At 55.1% G+C, this 22,311-nt stretch overlaps 1 protein-coding gene across 1 annotated transcript; it reads left to right on the forward strand.

Annotated features, from left to right (window-relative positions):
* Nucleotides 1-10,963: 10,963 nt before the first annotated feature.
* SOX10 (SRY-box transcription factor 10) lies at nucleotides 10,964-21,765 on the forward strand. Its single transcript, XM_048048208.2, has 4 exons — nucleotides 10,964-11,097; nucleotides 12,226-12,666; nucleotides 18,597-18,862; nucleotides 19,260-21,765. Exons 2-4 carry the CDS (start codon nucleotides 12,257-12,259, stop codon nucleotides 19,973-19,975), a joined length of 1,392 nt encoding a protein of 463 aa, XP_047904165.2. The 5' UTR covers nucleotides 10,964-11,097; nucleotides 12,226-12,256; the 3' UTR covers nucleotides 19,976-21,765.
* Nucleotides 21,766-22,311: the final 546 nt, after the last annotated feature.

Raw genomic sequence — 22,311 nt, forward strand, 5'->3', positions numbered from 1 at the left:
GGGCTGCTCACAACAGGGCAGAGCTCGCGGAGAATGTGCTCTTTGTTCCCTGCCTTTAAAGGGTAAGAGAAACACTTATGCATGGCAAATTAGCCCAAAAATGTATTTCTCTAAAACACCCGATTGTCTGGCCAGCTCTGCAGCTGCAGGGAAGTTCCAGGGAGAGAAGGGGGAGGCGGCGGGAAGGAGAAGAAGGAGGGAGGCAGGGAAGGAGGATTTTGATCGCTGGGGAGGGGGGAAGGCAAAATGATTGTGCGAACAGGGGAGAAATTCTCATGCCTCGATTCAAAGAGAGCAGACAAGTGAGCGAGGGCACCCCTGACGGAGGGGGCTGTGTTGGTGGTCAGGGCCCGGTCCCCCGGGGGGTGGAGAGGAAGGGGGACACGAGACAGCTGCAGCCGGCGGTGCCGGGGCGTCCTGACCCCCCAGCAGGTTCAGCTGTGCCATCTGGGCCGGGATGCTCCGCGAGCAGTGCCATGCTCCTCTCGTCACCGTGTCGTGCATCCCCGGGGGTGACCGGCCGTGCATCCTCTCCCGCTTCAGAGCAAAACACACACGGTGCAAATTGCCATGGAGGTGCAGGGCCTGTGCTGCTCTCCAGAGTGTTTCAAGGGTGGCACTTGTTTTTAAAATGTCGCAAATGTACCCAGACTTGGTCTGGGCTTGCCATGAATTTCCATCACAACGCTGATACACATTTAGAAACTCCCAGAACGTTGCTGGTGGACAAGTGTTATCCTGAACTTCCCCGGGGTTTGGAAAGCCAAACCCAAAGGTAATGTTCTCAACAACTGCTGAAGCCCTGCCAGAGGCATGGACCCAGTACTGGGAGCACAGAGAGTTTCTCCGGGATAAGTCTGCCAATGACTGCATCTTCTAGAGGTTAGGACATGCTCACTTGGGTGCCCAGATTCCCTAGGGAATTTCCGAGCTCTCAAAGGAGCTTGCTGTCTCTTTTCTCTTCTGAGAGCAACAGGAGCTTGTGAATGGGATAAAAACTTTGAAAAAGCGGGACATGTTCTGTGGGAACAGCACCACGGAGACAAAGAAGCTGGACTGAACTCAGCCTGTGACAGTCATGGTGACTGCCATGGTCCTGTTCCTGCCCCAAGGGATGCCACTGAAACCAGAGCCAGGCCCACCGCCAGCATGGCTGGGACCTGGGTGTCCAGGGAGGGATTGATATTTGTTCATCTCGTCATCCAGCTCAGATGCAGGTTTGATGTTGCCACCCATTCCAGCTGGCAGAAGTAAACTGTACTCTGTCTCCAGGTTGCTGTTATATTAATTTTGTGACAAGATTCTTCCAAGGAGGGCAATATAACTCTTCAGGTAACCCAGAAAACCAACAAGCCTTCTCTCACAGGACTGAAGGAAGTGAAGGCCAAGTGTGCCTGGATGTTTTACCTGCACAATACCAGCTGTTGGTGGGAATTATTCATTCAAGAGAGACGTGAGATGAAGATCATTTGGCTGACAGAGTCCTCCCATGGAGGTACCTGCTGGATATGGAGCAGCACCTGAGTGGGGGAAGCCAGCTCTAGGTCTGAGGAGGGTTCCTGTAAGGGAGAATTGGATCAGACTTGCTCTGGCAAAGGCATGTGATGGGCAGAGGAGGAGGTGGGAGCTGATCTGCTCCTGAAATGAGTGTTTGGGAAGCTGGTGACAACTCTAAACTCCTGTTGTTGTTACCTGGCTCACCTCTGCGTGGCCATTGGGATGGTTTGCTCTCTCATGTGGTGTGTACAGAGGAGAATAGGGGAGGGAAAATGTTGCCTTTGATCAAGCCAGCAGCATTTCTCAGCAGTGACGTGCTTCGTTTCCCACTCAGGTGAAAAGGAGCCACACTGCGTACATTGCCATGTATCTGTGATACGGCAGAGTCCGTCCTGTCCCCTGCTCTCCTCCCCTCCACTTCTGCAGCACCACACCTTCACAGCCCTGACATCCAGCTCCTCACACGTCCCTTTAGAAACAACCTGGGCAGCAACTCTACAAACATGTGTGACCGAGTTACATGAGTTTAAGCCTTGGTTCCTAAGGCCACAGAGCTACGGCAGGGCCCGTGCTAGGCCTCACTCCCAATTTTCAGGGAGCCTAAAGACAGGCCTGCCATGAGTCCCGACATCGCTTGTGGCAAGATGAGACTCGAGGACACCATGAGTCCAGCGGTGTGGAGACCCTAAGGCCTCCCAGGGATGTGGCATCACCTGAAGGTGGGGAAGAGGGGTACCAGGCAAGTGTTTATTGCCAAATAATTTGCCAAGAAATGGGATTTCAGGGGAATGAAAACGTTCGCATATCCAGGCCTAATGCAGCAAGCGGTTTTGGCTGGAAGGCAAGTGTGGGAGGGGGATTTTTAAAATATCAAAATATTTCATTTCATGGCAATCTTTCTGAATTATTCTGTTTTCTAAATGCCAAAATGTTGTGAATGGACATTTTGAAAGGGAATTTCTGACATTTCATTTCAAACCAGCGTTTTGCATTTAAGTCTTGACCCAGGTTGAAAGATAAGCGGTCAGACACAAGAGCCTAATAACCACAAATTAAAAGCTTATTCAAATTAAAAGCTATTTCAAGCTCAGCAGAATGTTTCAATCTCTGAATTATGCCTTGAAAAAAATATTAAAAAAAAGTCTTTATTGGTTCAACCACAATGATTTCCTCCACATTTTTTTTTTTTATCTCTGGTTTCGAACTAGAGCTTACATTATTTGCCCAGCTTTCCTGGTAGAAATCTTCATTAGTGGTAAGTGTGCTGTGGCAGGCATAGTCGGAGGAAGCTGAGGTTTGATTAAGTATGAGCACGGGATGCTTGGCCAGTGGTCAGTCCTGAGAGCTGGTGACCTGGATTCCTTCCCTGACCACGTGTCCGGGTCAACATGCCCAGCACCTCTGGGATGGTGGAGACAATGGAGCAGAAATGTGGTTGGGGTATCCCATTGTGTTTGGGATAAAAGCGGCTTGAGGTGAAATAAAAACACCCTTGAGCACCTCGGACAGGGTTTCACTCTTATCTCAATAAATTTCACTCTTATCTCAGTACAGCTGGTTACGGTGGGGTTTTGGCTGTGCGCTTCTCCATGACGTTTGCTTGGGTTCAGCTCCACAGGTGGCAACAAGCAGAGTGACACCTAGCAAAGCCCTGGTGGCCACAGCACTTTCGTCATCTAGCTTTAGGAAAGGTTGAGACCAAAGCACCATCATCTTCTATCACTGCCCCACGGACCCCTATGAGAAGCAGCGGAGCTCTCTGTGGGCAGTTTTAGAGGGGGGATCCTAGTGTAAGCAAGAATTTTTTTTACTGATTTGGGAAGGGGCCCTGGTTCTTCTCACAATGGGTGGGTGGGCTGGGGGAAAGCTGCCCGGGTGGGATGAAGGACAGTGCCGTTGCTTTGAGAAGATGCTGTGTCCCGACTGCATCTGCTGTACAAAGGCCAGTTCAGCCTCGAAGGACACGAAGAACAGCCTTCCTCCCCCCTCTTGCTGCCCCCAGCCCCTCGTCCCCACCACCCCATCCTCCCTGCTGGCCATGAATAGAGTTGGCACGGGTGGGCGCAGCCCCAGCCGCTGGGGCTGATGGCTCCTGACCTGAATAAGCAGCATAAAGGCACGGAGCAGCCCCATCGCGGCTCCATCCCGACTCATCCTCCCCAGCTGCGGGAGCATCCGCTGCGAGCCCAGACTGGCCATTCCTACCCCATCCTTCAGTGCAGTTTGTCTTTCTCTCCCTCTCTCATCTCCCCCCGCCTCCCTCTCTCTTGCTCTCTCTCTCTCTTTTTTTTATTTAATCTCCTTTTTCGAACATATCATTACAGGAGCAACAAAAAAGATGGGACAATACAGCCATTGATGAGCTGCTCTCGTCCTCCCGTCCCGGTCCCCCCCACTCCCTCCCTTCCCTCCTCTGGTGCGTGCCAACACTCTTTCCACCCGCCCAGGGCTGGAGCCAGCGCCAAACAACCTCTGCTAATAAACAAGAGGAACCAGATAAACCAGGAACACAATAGAGGGATTTGTTGCACTTTAGTGATGGTGGGAACAATGTCAACTCCGTGGCGCAGCTGCATGGACCCCCTCCCATCATCTCCCCCCACTGCCTCGCGCCCCCCGCGCACTCACAGCCCAACACTGTGATTTATGAAAGGCCAGAGGTCACTGTGCATTAAAGGGCTCCTTTCTTGCATCATTTATTAACCCCTCTACAACAAGGGGTGCTCATTGTGGTGGTGGTGATGGTGGGATGGGGATGGGGAGGGGGCGGAGGAGTCCATCCTGGAGGCACCGTGCATCTCTTGCAGGATGCTGAGATGCAGAGCTAGTACTTAAAACCATTTTCACATCAACCCGGTGTGTATGGGGAAGAGGAAAAGCTTTGGTGAGATGCACTTCGGCTGCAAAATGTGGGCCAGCAAAAGCAACCCGTGCATTCTAGCAGGGCTCTGTTCACATTTCCCATGGGTCGCCACCTACCCAGCCTGTGCTCAACACCGCGCTGGTGAGCTGAGCTCACAGTCAGCCCTGTGGCCGTGCACACACCTAGGGCTGGCCTGAAAGGTTGCCCTGAATAACCCATCGGCCATACAGTGGTCCTGCAGAGACAATCTGGGTGCATCACGGTAGCCCTAGGACACCTTGTGCCACCAGGCGTGAACATACAGGCCACCTGCAATGCAGCCAGGCAGAGAGGAGGTAGGTGGGCCACTCTGAGATCCCCTTCTCAGGCCAGTAGGGATGTGGCCAAAATCTTTTTTGCCGGTTGCCATCACAGGTAGCGTTGTGGTGTCACCACACGGTGCTTTCAAGCCTCCCTGCATGGCCACGAAGCAGCGCGGTGAAATGCAGATGTGCTCATTTGCCGGCCTGGTCTTTTGTTGCAGAAACTGCAGTGCCCACAGTCACTTTGGGAGAGCTGATGTGGTGGCAAAGGGCTCAGCACTGAACTCTGCAGTCCCCTGAGCTACCCCACATCCCCAGATGCACTTATGGGCTCCTTGGAGACCCTCTCTGTGGGCAAGCTTGCTGGTGAGGACAAATCCCAGCTCTCCTGATGGCCCTTGCAGCTTGGTGGAAGGGAGGTGGTGGCGGTGATGGGTTGGGACATCTTCCCCTGCCATGAAACAAACGGGAAACAAGGGACAAAAGGTCTGGAAATGAGCCCCCAAATTAGGAGCTGGCCCTTTGAGAAAGGGTGCGCAGGGCAGAGGGGATGCAGAGGCTGGGGTCCCGCCGCCCGAATGCCGGCTGGTAGCTCTGGTTACCAGCACAAGCGCTCCTGCCCTGGCTTTGGTGCCTCGGCCTGGGGCCGTGCTCCCTCGCTCGCTCTCCCTCACATTCCTCCGGGAGCTGATCAGGGCTTGAATGACACCCCAGATGACTCCTTGCTATTAATTCCTGCGAACAGAATGGGCTCCTTGTTCTCCCAGTCCTACTCTCTGGAGGAATTACAGGGGCCAAGGCAGCGGGCTGAAGCTTTCGCGACTTAACCCTTCCCCTGGCTCCCCGGGAGCCTCCCTGCTGCCAGCGGGCTGGCGGAGCTGAAGATCCCCCCAGAGCCACCTTGGTCCCCACTGAACGAGCCCACCCGAGTCACCCAGCACTGCTACGACCCCTTGGGAGGATCCCCTTTTCTCATCATTCAGCCCAAGAGTACACAATTCCTTTCTCCTCCCCTCCAAGCATCCCTCCTTGGCCACGCAGCCCAAGAGCACCTGGCTCCCTGCACTGTATCACACTGGACGTGGAAGACTCCCCCCAAGAAAAAGCAAAACCTCCTTCCCCCAGCTCCTCGCCCCTTCAGTGCTTGCTTTTTGGGGCGGTCACTTTTTGGAATCGCACCTGGCCTCTCCAGCAGGAGACGAGGGGGTTAACAGCCAGGGAGGCTCTTGCCACCCATCAAAGCAGGTAGCAGACAGACCTGCCCTGCCTCGCTCCTCTTTGATCCCAGGGACAATGGGGAGGACTTGTGTGGCATTGGAAGTCCTTCCTGTGCCTGGGGAGCCTTGGGCTATCCAAGACGATGGGTCAGGAGCTGCCCTGGGGTCTTTGTGGTGCTCAGAGGTGCTTGTCCCCTTTGCTTTCCAGGAGGGTTCCTGCACCTTCTCTCCAAAGCAGCTGGCACCGTAATCCACTGCTTTAGACAAAATAACGCTGCTGAGCCAAGTCTCCTGCGTGTCCACAGCAACGCCTGCATGGCCACAGCAGAGCGAAGCAGGTTCCTGCATCCACAGCCCCCTCTGCCTTTCCTGCAGCCACCATGTGCCTCCCGATGCGGTGCCGACGGACCCAGAACGGGTCACGGGCAGCTCTTTGATTTTTCTGAGTGACCCATACCATCTCCTTCCTCCTCGGGCTGCCTTGCTCTTTACTGAGCCTCCTGATGGTGAAAGCAAAGAGTCACCTGGGAGGATCTAGGACCAATACTGGAAGCTTTAGGTGAAACTGATGAGGGTTGATGAAGGCCAAAGCCTGGCTGTGGTTCCTGTGCCCGGCTCCCCGTTGCAAGGACACTTACGAATTGAAGGGCTCTGGTCATACTGACAGTGGTGGCTGATCAAATTTGGGGTGGCTTTCACGCTTTTGTCCCCTGCAACAGGAGATCACGGCTGCCGTAGCACCAGGGAACATGGGCTTTAGGGCCTCTCCACTTCTCCTGTTCATGGAAAGTCCTTTAAAATGACCCGAATGCTGGGAGCCCGCTGATATCAGACTCGGGGAGGATTTCAGAGAGAAAGGCGTGAGGAAGCAGAGGAGACGGGGCTGGCTTCGGGTGCCCTGGCAAGCATCAGGCCTGGTCCTGATCTCACACAGCCTCCATAAATCAAGTCCCATGATGTCTCACGAGTGAGGCCATCTGCAGACCCATAGATTTTCTGAGAGTCATGATGAAATGTTGGCCTCTCCCTTTGCTCCTCGCTGCTTTTCCTATCACACTCAGGCGACCTTCAAATAAAAAGAGTAACCGATTGAAACCTTGCCATTTTTTTTCTGATTCGTTCATGCCTTCCTCTCTGGACGGTTCAGCTGGTCACCTGGCCATCCCTTCGCTGCCAAAACCTTGCCTTCACTGGCCTCCACGTTGTCCCAGGACTGAGCTACATGTCTCCCCAGCTATTCCATGATCATGGTGATGAGACGTGAGAGGGCCCTGCCACATCTCCACACCAAAGGGGACATGCAGCCCTCACCGAGGAGGTCTGATACACTATTGCTGACTGGGGCAGGGGGATTTCCAGCAGGTGCCAAACATCTCCACCATCCTCAGCCTTCCCAGAACCGCCCTGGTCCTCCTCCTTTCTCTTTCTCCCTCCTGGCTGATGGGACTGAGCAAACCCATCTAGCTCTCCCTTAGGGGCTGAGGTCCCCCATTTCCAGCAGAAGAGCTTCCTCCTCCTCCTCCTCCTCCTCACCAGCTGTCTCTTCCCCTCCCCTCCAGCCATGGTGGGACCGAGGAACCTCAGGCCGGCGAGGATACAAGGACACTCATCCCACGTGGGAGCCGGGGAGGGACGAGGGCTCAGCTTCAGCGCCTCCCCCCGAGCCACGCGAGGTGAAGGGGACCTTCTGCACCCCGTCCCCAGCACGGCCACCCCACACCCGGAGCCAGCCCGTGCCAGCCTGCCTCCTGAGGAGGCGGCAGGGTCAAGACCCCCGCGGCCCCCCGGCCTCGCCCCGCATCTCCCCGCAGGCCCACCTCCGCGGGACGGGGTGCTGCAGCGGGATGGAGCAGCGCCGCCGTCCCCGCTGCTCCCGGCCCGGGTCTCCTCTCCCGTCTTCGGGTCTGAGGCGAGCCGGGCGCTCTGAAAAAGCTTTTTATGTGCGCGCGCGCGTGTGCGTGCATCACATGATGGCCGTTCACCTGTATCCCGAACAAAGGCAGCGCACTGTTTGAGGCCCAAACAAGCGAGCAGGCAAGGGAAGGAGGGGGGTGCCGGGAAAACTGAAGGGGCTGTTGAGAGAGCGGGCGCGCGCGGGAGAAAATCCTTATCAAACTCCCAATTCATGGGTCTCCCTTTCCCTCAGCACACTGCCGGTATTGTTTGCCCGTTGTGTGTGTGTTTTTTTTCTGGTGTCTGCCCCGGCCCCCCCCCCCACCCCCCCAAGGCCCGGCTCTGACGCTGTTTTGCTCTGTGGAAAGGTTTCATGGGGAACCCCTCCCATTTTCCCAGGCGGTCCCGGGACAATACCAGTGCTGTGCCCCCGGGCCGGGCACGGGACAAAAGCTGGCCCTGTCTTGCGGATGGGGAGCTTGCTGGGGTGCAGCCACGCCAGGTCTTTGGGGCACACAGGGGATTCCTCACCTACCCCTAAGAGCAGACATGGTTTGGGGACACCAGAACTTCCCAATGGGCGTCCTCTGGTCTTTTAGGCCCCCTCCAAGCCTATTTGCCTGTCATGTTTCTCCCCACTCCCCTCCTGCAGACACACTCTCCCCTCTTACTCCTCCACTTCCCATGGGTGCAGTGAACAGGGGTCACCTCAGTGGAGGTGGCCTTTGGTGTCCCACCAACGTGGCCCTCCCAGTGAAACCCTACTGAGCAGGGCCCCCTGCTCCTGTGGTGTTGCTCTTTGTCCAGCTTGCCCAGCCCAGTGATTCCTGAAACAAAGATGGCCTCTTCTCCTCCCTCTCTTTGTGTCCTCTCACCTCAGCTGAACAGAAAGCATCACACCTCTGCCATTGCCCTACAGATATGTTCTTCCACAGCTCGCTCTCCTGTCTCTCCCTCTTCATAGCACGAGGAAAGAGGTGAAACACGGACGGAAAAGACTTGGAAAAGGGTGTATGAGCATGCACCTGCAATCAGTGTTGCAAGGGAGAGCTGGAAACAGGAAAAAAAGGGCTACATACAGGGAAAGAGAATTCAAAAAGAGGAGGCAGAAGCAAAGGAGACAACAAGCGACAACTAGAAAAAGGCAGAATGGGGGAAAAAAACTTGCTCACCATTTAAATAGAAGGAGACACTGAGACTGCAGATTGCAGAAACTGTGTGTCTGGTACGTGCTCCTTTGAGCCAGGCCCACATATTTTGGGATGTCCCTGTCTGGGGCCAAGGCACCCACAGCTCTTCCAACAGGGCACAGACGGGACCCGACTCCTGCCTAGCAGGTGGCAGCATCTCCTGATGGGGACAGCGAGCAGTGGGACCAACGCTAGTCCGCATCCCTCTGGGTTACTGAAGTCCCTTCCTGATTTGCTCCCTTTCTTGCCACAGTTGGGACTGGGGGACTCAGACACTCTTCTGCTCACCCAGACCTTGGGGACATGTAAGAAAATGTGAGCTCCACGGCGCTTACTCTGCCTCCAGTGGGCCATGGGCATCCGCTGGCTTGGGAGCTGGGGTGTCTCCTGGGGGGAGAACTTGCTCCATATTATAAGGTGCGATGTTCACCTGTTGCTGCGTTGGTCAAGGAAGCAGGAACTCGATGTTAGTTTGCTAGGCTCTCCTTTGGGTTTTCTCAGCATCCAAGAAAAAGCCACACACGTTTCTCTCTTCCAAAGGGAAAAAGGCATCACGTGAGGAAGATTATCTGAGCCCCTTTTTCTGGAGTGGGTAATGATTAAGAGAAAGAAGGAGGGTAGGAGAATGCTTAAGAGGTTGTTATGCACACAGACACCTTTAAGCACCTCTGCCTGCCACAAGTTTGATCCCATTGACTTGCAGCCATTCCCACTCTCAGTTCCATTCTGTAAAGACTCCTCAGTGGGCTCTAGTGAGGTTTTCCTTGGAACCACACTATGGTTTCAGAGCTACGTTCATAGGGAAATGGTCCTATGCTGTTAGCCAGGTCTGCAAGGGCAGCAGCCAGCCCTGCAGCTTTGCTCTGAGTGTGTTAGCTCGGATGCTCAGCACCATCCCTGGGACTGCTTCCCTTATGCTTCATGTGGTGCCAGCCAGGGGTTTTGTGGGGTCTTTCTTACAGTCTGTGAAGAACAAAGATTTGCTACAGGAGCTGGAAATGCTCTGGAAATCCCTTGAGGTTGGTTCCCTGGGTCACAGCCGTGCAGACTTAGCACTGAAGCACCTTCAGGTTGGCTCTCCAGTGAGCGGCTGGGGCAGGAGCTAGCTCTATCTCATCGCTAGCTCTGGAGGATCTGGGGATGTCATCAGATTTTTATGGGTGACCTGTCATGGTTACGGGGTTGGTGCTGCTCTTTGACAGCCCGGTGAGAAAGGAACAACCACCAGAGGTATCTAGGAAGGAAAGTAAGCTAGAAAATGGAAGAAGTGATGGCAACATCCTTGCACACTGTGTGCTGAGAACCTGTATGTGTCCCAGCAAGGAGTGAGTGTGAGAGAGTCCTTCCCACCAGACGTCCCCCTCTTTCCTTGTGAAAGACCCCACATTTGCCTTCGGGAGCAACCCATCACGTCCGAGGAAGCTCAGCTTGGTTGTTTTGCTGAGAACCCACAGAAATGAAGGCGTTGTGAGGATCCCAGCTCTAGGGTGCAAGAGACCTAAGCAGGTTCAAGCTGGTATACGCTGCCCAGCAGTGCAGTATTCTCTCCGGACCTAATGTCCTCCATTCTCAGGACACTCCTGACCTCCTGCAACATCTTGACCCCGGGGTCCTGCGCCAGCTTGTTGCTGTGCACTGGGGTCCCCATCAGACCCCGTGACAGGGACCAGGGATATGTTGGGAACGTGGGGGCCACCATGCCCTGCAAGAACACGGGTGATGGCAGGGGGAAAAAGGGGAGCCCAGCCACATCCCTCCCTGCACCCAGCAACCCCAACCTGCTGGGGGTTTCGTTCTCCATCCTTGATCTCCGGCCAAGCAGCCGGTGCTGCTGGAAAGTGGGGAACGCCGAGGTGGGGTGGGGGGCTGCCCGCGTCCCCTCCCCAGCGGCCTGACCGTGTCCTGGCTCTGAGAAACGCTTGGCTCCACCTTCCGCCCTTCCCTCCCCCGGTGCTAAGCAGCAAAGCCAGCGAGAGGCATCCAGCCGGGGTATTAGAAAAAACCAAGCCTCCCTCCAGGAATGGCACTCGCCTGAGCGCCTCCCCGGCAGCGCACCCCGAAGCCGGCGGGAGAGCAGGGGGGCGACCGGGATACTGCAGCCCTCGCAGGATTTGCCGGCCGCACCAGCCAGCAACGTAAGTTTTCCTACCTGAGCTCCCTGGCATGCACACACACATTCACTCCTTTTTTTTTTTTTTTTTCTTTCCCTACTTTCTGCCACTTTTTCAATTTCCCCAGCAAAGCACCGTGCCACCCTCTGCAAGCGGAGCGACAGCAGCCTTTGCTCCCCATTAACTTTCTCAGCTAAACCAGAGGCATGCTTTTCTAAAACTTCTTTTTTTTTTTTCTTTTTCCTTTCCTTCTTTTTATTTCTGGCTTGGGGGGGATGGATAAGGAGGCCTTTATTTTCAGAGCATTTCTTTCTCAAAGAGGGCAGCGGCTGTGCCGTGGCAGGGACTTTTAGAGGTGACTGCAGACAGCGAGAGAGGAGGGGTGCGCGGAGCGGGCAGCTCAGATCTGTGGCTTCTCTCAAAGTTTAACTTCATGTGTGCTTGCATCTGAATATCTATGTGTATGTGATATACATATATCCCCAAGGACGTGCGTGGGGATGCGACGTAGATATATTTTAAGTCTGCTTTGTGAGCAGTGGCCAGGGGATGGGGTGTCCCCGCAGAGGCACTTTTCACTGCCTGCCGGTGCCTTGTGTCCCTGGAGGTGGCCAGGAGATATGAGACATGCCCCTTTGGTTTGTCAACATGGTGCTGGTGCCCCTGTCTTCCTAGGCACTGTGCTGGCAATACAAGGCACGTCTTCAGAAGAAAAGGGCACCTCCTGACACAAGTTTTGTGGCTGTCCCTCCAGTCCTGCTTCCTGTGGGGAGCTGTGGCCGGGCAGGAGGCTCCATGCCTCCCTCCTCTGGGGTCCCCACACCCCCTTGTCCCACTGGTCCTTGGCATAGCTGGGCAGCTGCCGTAGGCCCCTCTGCAGACACCAGCTTGGGATGACTGCAAAGATAGGAGCTCCCGATTAATTGGGGCCCCGGCCCATCCCCACCCTCCTCGATCACGGGTTTTGTGGTGTGCATGGCAATTGCTTTGCTTGTGTTTCTATCAAGCGGCCCCTGTCTCGTGGTCAGCTCTTCGGAGAGCGCGGAGTCCCTGTTGGATTTGGTGGTCGCTTTTCCTTTTCTCTCTTTCCCCTCGTTTTTTTTTTTTTTCCTTTCTTTCCTTTGTTTTTGTCTTCCTCCCTCCCCTCCCCAGTGAGAAGAAGGACACCGAGAAGGAAGAGACCATGGCCGACGACCAAGACCTTTCAGAGGTGGAGATGAGCCCGGTGGGCTCCGAAGACCACCACTGCCTCTCGCCGGGACCCTCCATGGCATCGGACAACTCTCCTCACCTCGCCGGCTCCGGGAACGGAGAGATGGGCAAGGTCAAGAAGGAACAGCAAGACTCGGAGGCGGACGACGACAAGTTCCCCGTGTGCATCCGCGAGGCGGTCAGCCAGGTGCTGAGCGGCTATGACTGGACCCTGGTACCCATGCCCGTTCGGGTCAATGGAAGTAACAAGAGCAAACCCCACGTCAAGCGGCCCATGAACGCCTTCATGGTATGGGCACAGGCTGCCCGGAGGAAATTGGCTGACCAGTACCCGCACCTCCACAACGCCGAGCTCAGTAAGACCTTGGGGAAGCTCTGGAGGTAAGAGCGGGTGCGCGAGGGCTGAGGCCCGGAGGTGTCCTAGAGAGGAATATGTAGTCAGGAGGAAGTTTGGGGATGGGGTGGGATGGAGGGGGTGTCCCCTGAGAAGGTTTTTTCCCCACGGGGAGCCTCCTCCCTGGGGGGTGGGAGAACGGGGCAAGAGTGGCTGTTATGTACCCTGTATATGTAGGGAAGGATTCCTCAGCAGAGCTCACCTCCACCCAGATGGAGCCCATGCCTCCGTTTTCCACCTGTTTCCCTCTAACTTTCCCTCTTGTTCCTGACCAGGACATTCATCCTGGTCCTACTTGACTGTCAGGGGAGACCTTGCCTCCTTGGCTCACCCTCTGTTAGGCAAAGTTGTGCATGAACAGAAGCTGGGCTGAGCCCCGTCAGACTTAACTTGCTTGTGGCTGCCCTGAGCCTGTTTGATCTCGGGTCCCCACACCAGGAGGGGTTATCCTCTGTGCAGTGCCACAGAGCAAGTGGGAAACGAAGACATGGCTGAGGAGGAAGGTTGAGGGAAGGGAGCCAAGGGTTGAGCCACCCACCCATCCTTCCCGGGTCGGTCCTGGTTTCGGCAGGCCATGCAGGTGCAGCGAGGCCCGTGGTGGGGAGTGGTGGGCAAGGAGAGACCCTGCTATAAAGGGGTCCCACGCGTGCAAGGCTGGCCATGCTGCTTCACTCCCGTCGGGCCATTTCTGCCAATAACCCCGCTGACATACCACAAACACTTTCTGCTGCAAGCCCCCCGCACCGTCACCCCTTTGCCTTGCACCGACCAACACTTATCATGGCCATCGGCCTCCTGTGAAGAGGCCCTTTCATTCCCTCTCCCATCCTGACAGCATTGCGTGGGAGGAAGCCCTCTGCCTCAGATGGGCCACGAGACATTTTTCCAAGCAGAATTGAAACACACCCTGTCCAACAGGTCTCCTCCTGACTCCAAAACTCCTTGCTCACAAGGGAGAACTGAGCCCTTGAGCATTGGTTTCTCCCTCTGCTGTGTCCCCCCATTTACACTGACCTGCCAGTGTCTGCTGTAACTCAAGCAAATGGATTTCTTTGGGAAGCTGAAGGCAGAGGTCTCCTCTGATGCTCTTTCCCTGCCTCCCGCTTTGTTCCCCGCTGCCTTCATTTTCCTCTGCCCAGCCTGCTGCTCGATCCTCAGGCTCTGCTGCCAGACTCTGGACCGCAGGCAAAACTACAGTGCGCAGCTCTCAGCCCCCTGCCTGCTCTTTCACCTCCACCCTGGTAGCCCACTGGTTTGCTCCGTTCCCCCTCCAGCTTTTGTTGTCTCGACACAGCCGTCTCTACCTACTATCACTGTGGTGTCCTCTTCCATTTGTGCCAGTATGAACCAATCTCCTTACACTTTGCCCCCATTGGTCTGGTTCCCAGCTCCCTCTGGCTCCCCTCGCTCACATCTCTGCATCTGAATCCACTTTTTTTGCTCCCAGAGTGTTGTTTCAAGGTATCATTCCCTTGTTGTGAAATACTGCCAGATTTTAGAGCAGCGGCCTCCCTTCGGACACTGCATTTCCTTTGAAAACAGAGCAGAGTGGTAAATCCCTCCACAGCTGCTGCAGAAAGAGTGCACGGAGACGCAGCCCCCGGCCCGTGGTGACATTTGTGCACCTGAGCAGGAGCCAGCACAGCTCCTGCCGCCGGCAAACCAGCGTGAGAGCGGCCGGGTGCAGCAGGGGACGTGGCCGTCAGGTGAAGGCTGAGGTCCTGCCGAGGGCCCCGGCTGTTTCGTAGGGCATTGTGCAGCCAGAGAGCGCGTGCGTCACGCGGAGGAGCTTGCAGGATCAGTCCTGGGGTCGTGGCTGCTGGGTGCCGATGGTTTTGCTGGGACACGGATCCTTCCTGAGTCTTTGCTGCTAGGGCAGACAGCGGCTCTCGGAGCTGTGCCAGCCCGTACGGGACTAGTACCGCCAGGGTTATGGGTGCAGCAGCACGGTCAGCATCTGAGCTGGCTAGGACGATGTGTATGTGTCTTTCTGTGGGGCTGGGGGCAAACGATAGGTCACAAAAGTCCAAGGGAGGTGGCCTGAAGGTTTCCAGGATTGCAGCCCTGAGCCAAGCCTTTCAGGCACGGTGCAGTTGGGTTTTCCCCCATTTAGGTTCCTGCTGCCCCCAAGGTATTGCATCTATGTGCCAGTCTAACTGCGGGCAGCCCGGCTGAGCGCTGGATTAATCTCAGTCATTTCACAAAAGCATTTGACAGGTCTCCTGCAAAGGAACCTGGATGCTTACAGATCACCTACAAAGTGACCGCCCAAACCCAATGGCCTAAGTCCCTAGTTGCTTTGGAAAACATGAGTGGCAGAGTGTATTTCCACGTAGGTGGCTGTGAGCTTGTGCAGGTGCGGGCTGCGTTAGCAGTGCAGGGAGCGAGAGCTGGTGAGCACGGAGGCTGCCTGCAGACCTTTAAGACAAATATATGCCCAGCGAACAGTGATGGGTAGGGACAGCAGAGCCTGGAAAAATCTTTCTGAAGGCTAGTCCAAGTAGTTTTTTCTACTAGAAAATCTTAGTGCTGTGTTTGCTCACGGGGCTCGTGATCTCCAGCTGCACACTGCGGAAAGCACTGGGGAGCTGCAAAGTGAGGATGGTGCCATCCTGCAGGAGACATGGGGGAAAATGGGCCAGAGGGAGCCGGGGAGATCCCGCTGCCACAGGGCATCCCTGCTGCGTTGTCAGATATCCCCCAGGGAGGCCGCAGGGGGAAGGAATGAGAGGAAGGGGATTCAGCTCCCAACCTCTCTCCTCACCCTCTCCCAGCTCAGACTTGACTTAGGAGCAGATGTGGGAGAAGGAAGCGGCCAAGGGGGGGGTGTACAAGGGGTGTGGGGGCCGTCTCCAGCCGCCCACGGAGCAAGGAGCAAGGAGCACGCAGCCCCGGCAGCCCGCAACGCTGGGCAAGGAGGAAGATGGAGGGTGTGCTGGTGGAGATAGCTGGTGGCCCCTCTGGCTCGGTGCCACCGCCGCATCCTCCACGGGCCCCAGCCCGTGGTGGGAAGGGCCGCAGGACCCCAGGACTGGGGGGGACTTGTGGCCCCTGGTTTGTGTCCACTTGGGATGAGAAGGATGCAGATGAAGAAGCGAATTCGCTAAAATGGAGGGCGAGGGGAAGGGGAGGAGAAGAAGGGAGGGTTTCCATGCTTGACGAAAGCTCGCCTTGGCTGCTTTCCTTCCCTGGGGTGGGATGAGGAACAGCTCTCAAATGGAGGCCGGCTGCTGAAAATGTCGGCGTGACTCTAAGCCAACACGCCAGCCAGCACTGTCTAAAGGGCCGAAAACAAGCGGGGCATGAGAAGAAGGGGACGGCGGGGCTGTTGAGAGGGACGAGGAGACCTGATGAAGGGACCTTTGTATGGGGGTGGCAGCTCCCTCGTTTTCTGCACCCCACCTTACCAAGGCAAAGTGCCCGGGACAGGGTGATGCCCACGAAATCCGGGGCTGTGGACGCGTAGGACAAGCCATCCCTGGCTGTGCCGCAGGAGATGCCGACCCCATCCCCACCACACCGACTCATCGGTGGCATTTGGTGCCAGGGTGGGTGGAGAGGGCTGTGTTAAGCCCCACAAGGGCTTTGCTCCGTGATCCATAAGTTCTCTGCCCGTGCGAGATTCCTGTGCATTATCGACAGGGGAGCGCGGGGGGCGGAGGGGGAGGGCAGGAAGCGAGTGAAATCCAAATCCCCCAAATCTCCTGGCCTTTGCCTGCTCGCACCAGTTTCACTTTGCTAAAGCCGATTTGAGCTCTGATCCCAGCGGGAGGGAGGAGGGAGCAGGGAGGCTGGGGAAGAAGACAAAGGCGCGGGGAGTGGACATCCCGCTGGCCTGCTGGTGGCACTGCTCGCGGGCGGCTGTCGAGGGGAGAGGAGAGGCGGTGAGGGGACCAGGCACAGATCAGAGGGCAGGGATTTGACTCCTGCATAGACACGGGTGACTCTGGTTCAGGCCAGATGTGGAAGGCTGGGCTTCGGCCTTCACTGCTGGCCTCCTCGGGAAGCTCTGCTCTGAGTTCACTGATACATCCAGCAGATCAAAGCTGGCTGTCCGGCACCCAGCCTCTTACAGAAGCACCTCTTGGAGCAAAAGGAGACGTTTCATTCCCAACCACAGCATCTTAATAACTCTGGCACCATCTGGGTTGGCAGTGTAGAGAAGCCTAAACCCAGCTTCCTTGTAGCGAAGGGTTGTAAGGCTGCAGAGTTTGCCTCCGTTTCTTCATCTCTGATGGAGAAGGGGTGTCCTCAAGGATGGTGTGAGGTTGCCTCCCAGTCCTTGATGCCTCCAGAGGCCAGGATGGCTGGACGGGCTGTCCCTTCAGACCTCTTGGGCAGCCTGGAGCAGGGCTGGCTGAGGGATTAGAGCCCTCCAGGACGTGTGAGCATGGTGTACACGGGCAGGAGGAAGACAGAAAAGCCGGTGCTGGATTCATGGTGGGTCAGTTGCTTTAATCTGCAGGATTAAGGCAGCGGAGGAATGCGGCGTGTGGCTGCGACCTTCTCAGGCTGCCTAGAGTGAACCCAGCTCAGCAGCGTAACGTGCTCCAGGCCACGCCACACACCTTCTGGCTGATGGTCAGGGCGATGCAGAGAGAGTGGTGAGAAAGGGCATGCTTAAAAACCGGCCAGTTACTTGCTGGTGACCCCTTGGTCCTTCCCTGCAGTTTTATCTTTGTGATCTTTGAGACGTCCCTCCGCTCTGTCTTCTGTTTTTCAGACTTTTCTTCTTCCACAGTGCCTACAGCGTGACAGAATCGCTCGCCTTTTAGCGCTGAGGGCTTTGGGGTGCTTGAGGTACAAGTCACAGGAAAAGACTGGCCCCTTCTGAGAGCACTGGTTTCTGCTTGGAAGCAGGTTGACTCTAAGTCACAAGGACATTTGAGGGGGAAAAAAACCCACAAAATTAAACTGAAGAGCTTCCAACTGAAGCTGCTTAAGCCTTGAGCAACCAGATCGTTCTCATCTTCAAGCTTTCTGAGGTGTCCTGCCTGTACATTTCATGATTTTCTTGGAGATCCTATCTTAACCAGAGCAGCTCATGATCTGGCAGGAATACAGAGAAGGAGCTTACATTTCTACAGCCTTTCATCTAGAGACCAAAGCTTATCGATTTGTACATGGTCAAGCAATGTAGAAGCTAATTTTTTTACAACTGCAAGGCCACGTTCAAGAAGGGCTGGGCATTTGTGTTTCAGCCTTTTGCATTGTCCCTGTCTACAGCGAGCAGGAGCTCCAGGAGGAGCAGGATACACCACCTTCCCCCTTCTAAATTTTTTTAATTCCATTCTAGGATACTGCAAGAGGCTTAAAGGCCCAGTGAGCTTCAGGCAGTAGCTTGGGTGGAGCCAACGCCAATTACTACCATTTATGTTCAAACTCAGAGCAGAGCCCACAAGAAGGCTTAAATTGGAATAAAAACAGTCTGGGGAGGAGCAGGAGATGGGGAAGGCAGCGGTATGGGTAGTAAGGGTGTGCCACACTGCCATTGTTTGAGGCCTGCTCCCAGCTTCCCTTACTTTGCCCTAAATCTTTGAAAGCAGCTTGTCCAGCCTTATTTTCCATGGCTGTGAAAGGCTGGGTTTTCCTTTGGGGGTGAAACTAAAATGCAAGTGAGGCTGTTGAAGTTCCTGAGAAGTATAATGCAGCTGGGGAAGGGACACCCAGCACTGGCGCTGACCATGACAATGAGTTATTAAAGCTGACTATTAACGATGAGGAGGAAAACATTGCTGTCTCCATTAAATCATCCCCAGCTCTCCCTGTTGTTCTGGGAAATACCCTAAAACAGGGCAACACCCTGATGCCTGGATTTATATGTTGTGTCCTATAATTGTGCGCATTGGGATTTATTTTTTTTCTCACACACCTGCCCCTCTCCTTCCCCTCTTCTTTACCACCTTGGCCCCTGCAGGCTGCTGAACGAAAGTGACAAGCGCCCCTTTATCGAAGAGGCGGAGCGGCTGAGGATGCAGCACAAGAAAGACCACCCCGACTACAAGTACCAGCCCCGCCGGCGGAAAAATGGCAAGGCCACGCAGGGCGAGGGCGAAGGCCAGGTGGAGGCGGAGGCTGGCGGGGCTGCCGCTATCCAGGCCCACTACAAGAACGCCCACCTGGACCACAGGCATCCCGGGGAAGGGTCGCCCATGTCCGACGGGCACCCAGAACACTCCTCAGGTGAGTCCCAGGTCTCTGTGAACCCGCTGGCAGGTTACGGCCGACGGGGAGGCTCAGGAAAACAAGCCATCGCTGTAAAAGCCTTAGTGGTGTGGCTCACACCTCACTCACGACCCAGCAGACTGCTGGAGTCATTGGTACAGGGGCATGCCTGAGTTTCACGGCACTTACATTTCTCTTCTCCGGTGGGGTATCCTTTTACCTTTCCTTGGTTTTGGTAAGACGATATAAAAAGGTTTGGTTTTGGCTGGCCATTTCCCTCTCCCTCCACTGAAGTCTTCGTGCAGTTGCTGGCATACTGGGAGGAGCGGAGCTGGCCTGTGGAGCTGCCCAGGTATAAAGCAGTAACTCACCTTCTTCTCTCTCTTTCCTCCTCAAAATGTTTTTCACCTTGCAGGTCAGAGCCATGGCCCCCCCACGCCTCCCACCACCCCTAAGACCGAGCTGCAGGCAGGCAAAGCCGACTCCAAACGGGAAGGGCGCTCCCTGGGGGAAGGGGGAAAGCCCCACATCGACTTCGGCAACGTGGACATCGGGGAGATCAGCCACGAGGTGATGTCCAACATGGAGACCTTTGACGTCAACGAGTTTGACCAGTACCTGCCGCCCAACGGACACGCTGGCCACCCAGGCCATGTCGGGGGCTACGCGGCAGCCGCGGCGGCTGGCTACGGCCTCGGGAGCGCCCTGGCTGCGGCCAGCGGACACTCGGCCTGGATCTCCAAGCAGCACGGGGTCTCCTTGTCCGCCGCCACGTCACCGGTGGTGGACTCCAAGGCCCAGGTGAAAACGGAGGGGTCCGCCCCCGGAGGTCATTACACCGACCAGCCCTCCACCTCCCAGATAGCTTACACGTCCCTGAGTCTGCCCCACTACGGTTCGGCCTTCCCCTCCATCTCCAGGCCCCAGTTTGACTACCCTGACCACCAGCCCTCAGGACCCTACTACAGCCACTCCAGCCAAGCCTCTGGCCTCTACTCTGCCTTCTCCTACATGGGACCTTCCCAACGTCCCCTTTACACCGCCATCTCTGACCCCGCACCCTCTGTGCCACAGTCCCATAGCCCCACACACTGGGAACAGCCTGTCTATACGACTCTCTCCAGACCGTAGGGAATGGGGAACAGTGACCGAAGCAGCGACGGAAAGGCTCCGAAGAATCAGCACAGGCAGAAGAGCCTCCGAACTCCGAGGTCACTCAGTGCCACCATCCAGCCACCAAAACCCACTGAGTATCTGGAAGTGCCTTTCTTGACCCCGGCTATCGCTGGCTCACCCGCCTCGAGGAAGGTTTTTCGTCCTTTTGCCCTTTACCGACTTCACGCAGGCCATGCCACTGGCTTGCAACACCTTATTGGCCTTCTAGATGAGGAGGATTCAAGACATGGAGTGACTGGTCCGTGGCGGGCTTCGTTGTGTGCACCCTGGACTTAAGAGAAGAGAGACTGCCCTTTCCTTCCCCTCCCCAGACTCCTCCAGTGAGTTAGCAAGTGTTTCCAAAAGACCACAACGGCCGACTCTTTGTCACCTGCTGTGGGTGAAGGGTGGCTGCTCAGCCGTGGTGAACATGTTGTGGGAGGAGGAGCGGGGAGGACGGCACGGCCGGCTTCCTTGCGATCAGTGCTGTGCAGCAGTCCTGCCCAAGATTCACACATGCATGAATCTCGATCCCCGTTTGAAGACCAACTTATGCTTGCTTCCCCGCTGATTTCCACGACTGCGCCCTAGCTTTTCTCCTCGCCTCTTCTCTCCGTCCTGCCTCTGTTTAATCCCACACTCCTTCCTGCATGGATTTTTTTTGTAAGGCTTGACTGAACAATGCGTAGGACTCAGGAACTGCATTGTCACTCTTAGCCTTTCTCATATCATAGCCTGTGTGTGCACGTGTGTTCGTGTATGGAGGTGCAGGAGAGGTGGGGCAGGACCTGTGGATCATTAAGGTGCTGTGAGTGAATCCTCCTTTCTTACAATTACTTTATATCGTTCACTTGTGTCTGGTATTTCTGGCATCTCAGTCCTTTCTAATCTCTTCGGTATCCCGAACAACCTCTGAGCAAACCTAGTCCTTGCTCTTCCAGTGCCTGACCATGCCTCCCTGAAAGTGGAGGCACCAAGAAAGGCTACTGTGCACTTGCCAACACCCAGAGGCAATTGCAATGCTCACTTTGAACCCCTGCTCCAAACTCAGGCTGATGTGGCGTGCATCCCTGCTCATTTGTTCATCACATATTGCCATCCGTCAACACCGCCCTCCTACCTTCGCTGAGGATGGAAAGATGCTCCTGTGGCTTTAAGCAAGGTAGATACGCACCCGGTCTTGGATGAGTGTGAAGAAAACAAGCCTGGTTAGGTGCAGAAGAACTCATTTTTGCCTCTGGGATTCGAACTGGAAGCAAGCAACTCTTGCAGTCAGATCAACCCTCTTTTTTTTCAGCCCAACGCCTGAGAACAGTCTGCTGACTTCTCCTTTGACACCTCCAGGACTGGGGTGGTTTGCCATGCCAGGGAGTGAATTGGCACAGAAGTTGCTGCAGGAAAAAAAATGACTCCTGGCAATTGATCGCAGAGACATGTTGTGGGACCTTCCAATGGATAATACAGTCTAGAAAGATAAAATACTTTGACCAAACATGGACTGTGATCCGTGCCGCTGTTTCCCTCTGCTGTTATGACTGTCAGATGCCCTTCCTGCCTCCCTTAGCTATGGATGACTCCTCCTCGTGGTGTCTGAAAAGATCATGTAGAATGTTTGCTCCCTGTACGCATGTAACCTGTTCAAGCCCTGTCCCCTTATTTATGCAAGTAGCACCTTCCTCCCCCAGCTCCCTTTCCCCAGTCTCTATGCTGTCCTAGCACCATTAACTCTGCATTAAACATATGGAATAATAAACTTAAAAGTTTCATTTTCATGTCTCTGGATTTTTTTTTGACCTCTTTCATGAAAGTCTCTTTTTTTTCCCCCCCAGTAAGTCTGTCATGTGTCACTACAACACCGCACGGATCCCGTGCACAGCTTTCCTCTGCCTGTCACTGAGAGGACACAGGCAGAACTCCAGCTGGCTTACTGCGCTCCTTCATGGAGACGAAACTCTTCTGCTCATAACCCAGCTCCAACCATTTCCTGAGTGAGGGATGTAGTAACACTGAATCCTGCTCCTCAGTTAAAATTCGTCACATGCCATTAAGAAGAGCACTGTTTGTGTGTGTTCCACCCAAGAATTTCTTAGCATCATTAATTCCCTCCAGAATAGGAGCGTGGGGTTTCTCTCTCAGTTCCATATCTCCAGGTGGCCATTATGTACCTTCATAAAAAACTTATATAAACTTGTATATTTTGGAAGCACTTTGGACCAACCATTAGTTTCTCTGTAGAAACTCAATGCACCCAGCCTCTTGCCTTCCACTAGCAAGAATTTAAACACACACACACACACAGTGTATTCAAGAAT

Source organism: Anser cygnoides, chromosome 1, assembly GCF_040182565.1.
Source record: "Anser cygnoides isolate HZ-2024a breed goose chromosome 1, Taihu_goose_T2T_genome, whole genome shotgun sequence".
Classification (NCBI taxonomy): domain Eukaryota; kingdom Metazoa; phylum Chordata; class Aves; order Anseriformes; family Anatidae; genus Anser; species Anser cygnoides.

Bases quoted from the DNA above. Each gene is read 5' to 3' on its own strand.
- SOX10 (XM_048048208.2), top strand. From the start codon at position 12,257: ATGGCCGACGACCAAGACCTTTCAGAGGTGGAGATGAGCCCGGTGGGC. The intron at 12,667-18,596 runs GTAAGAGCGGGT...TGGCCCCTGCAG, and splicing joins ACCTTGGGGAAGCTCTGGAG to GCTGCTGAACGAAAGTGACA. The intron at 18,863-19,259 runs GTGAGTCCCAGG...TTCACCTTGCAG, and splicing joins GCACCCAGAACACTCCTCAG to GTCAGAGCCATGGCCCCCCC.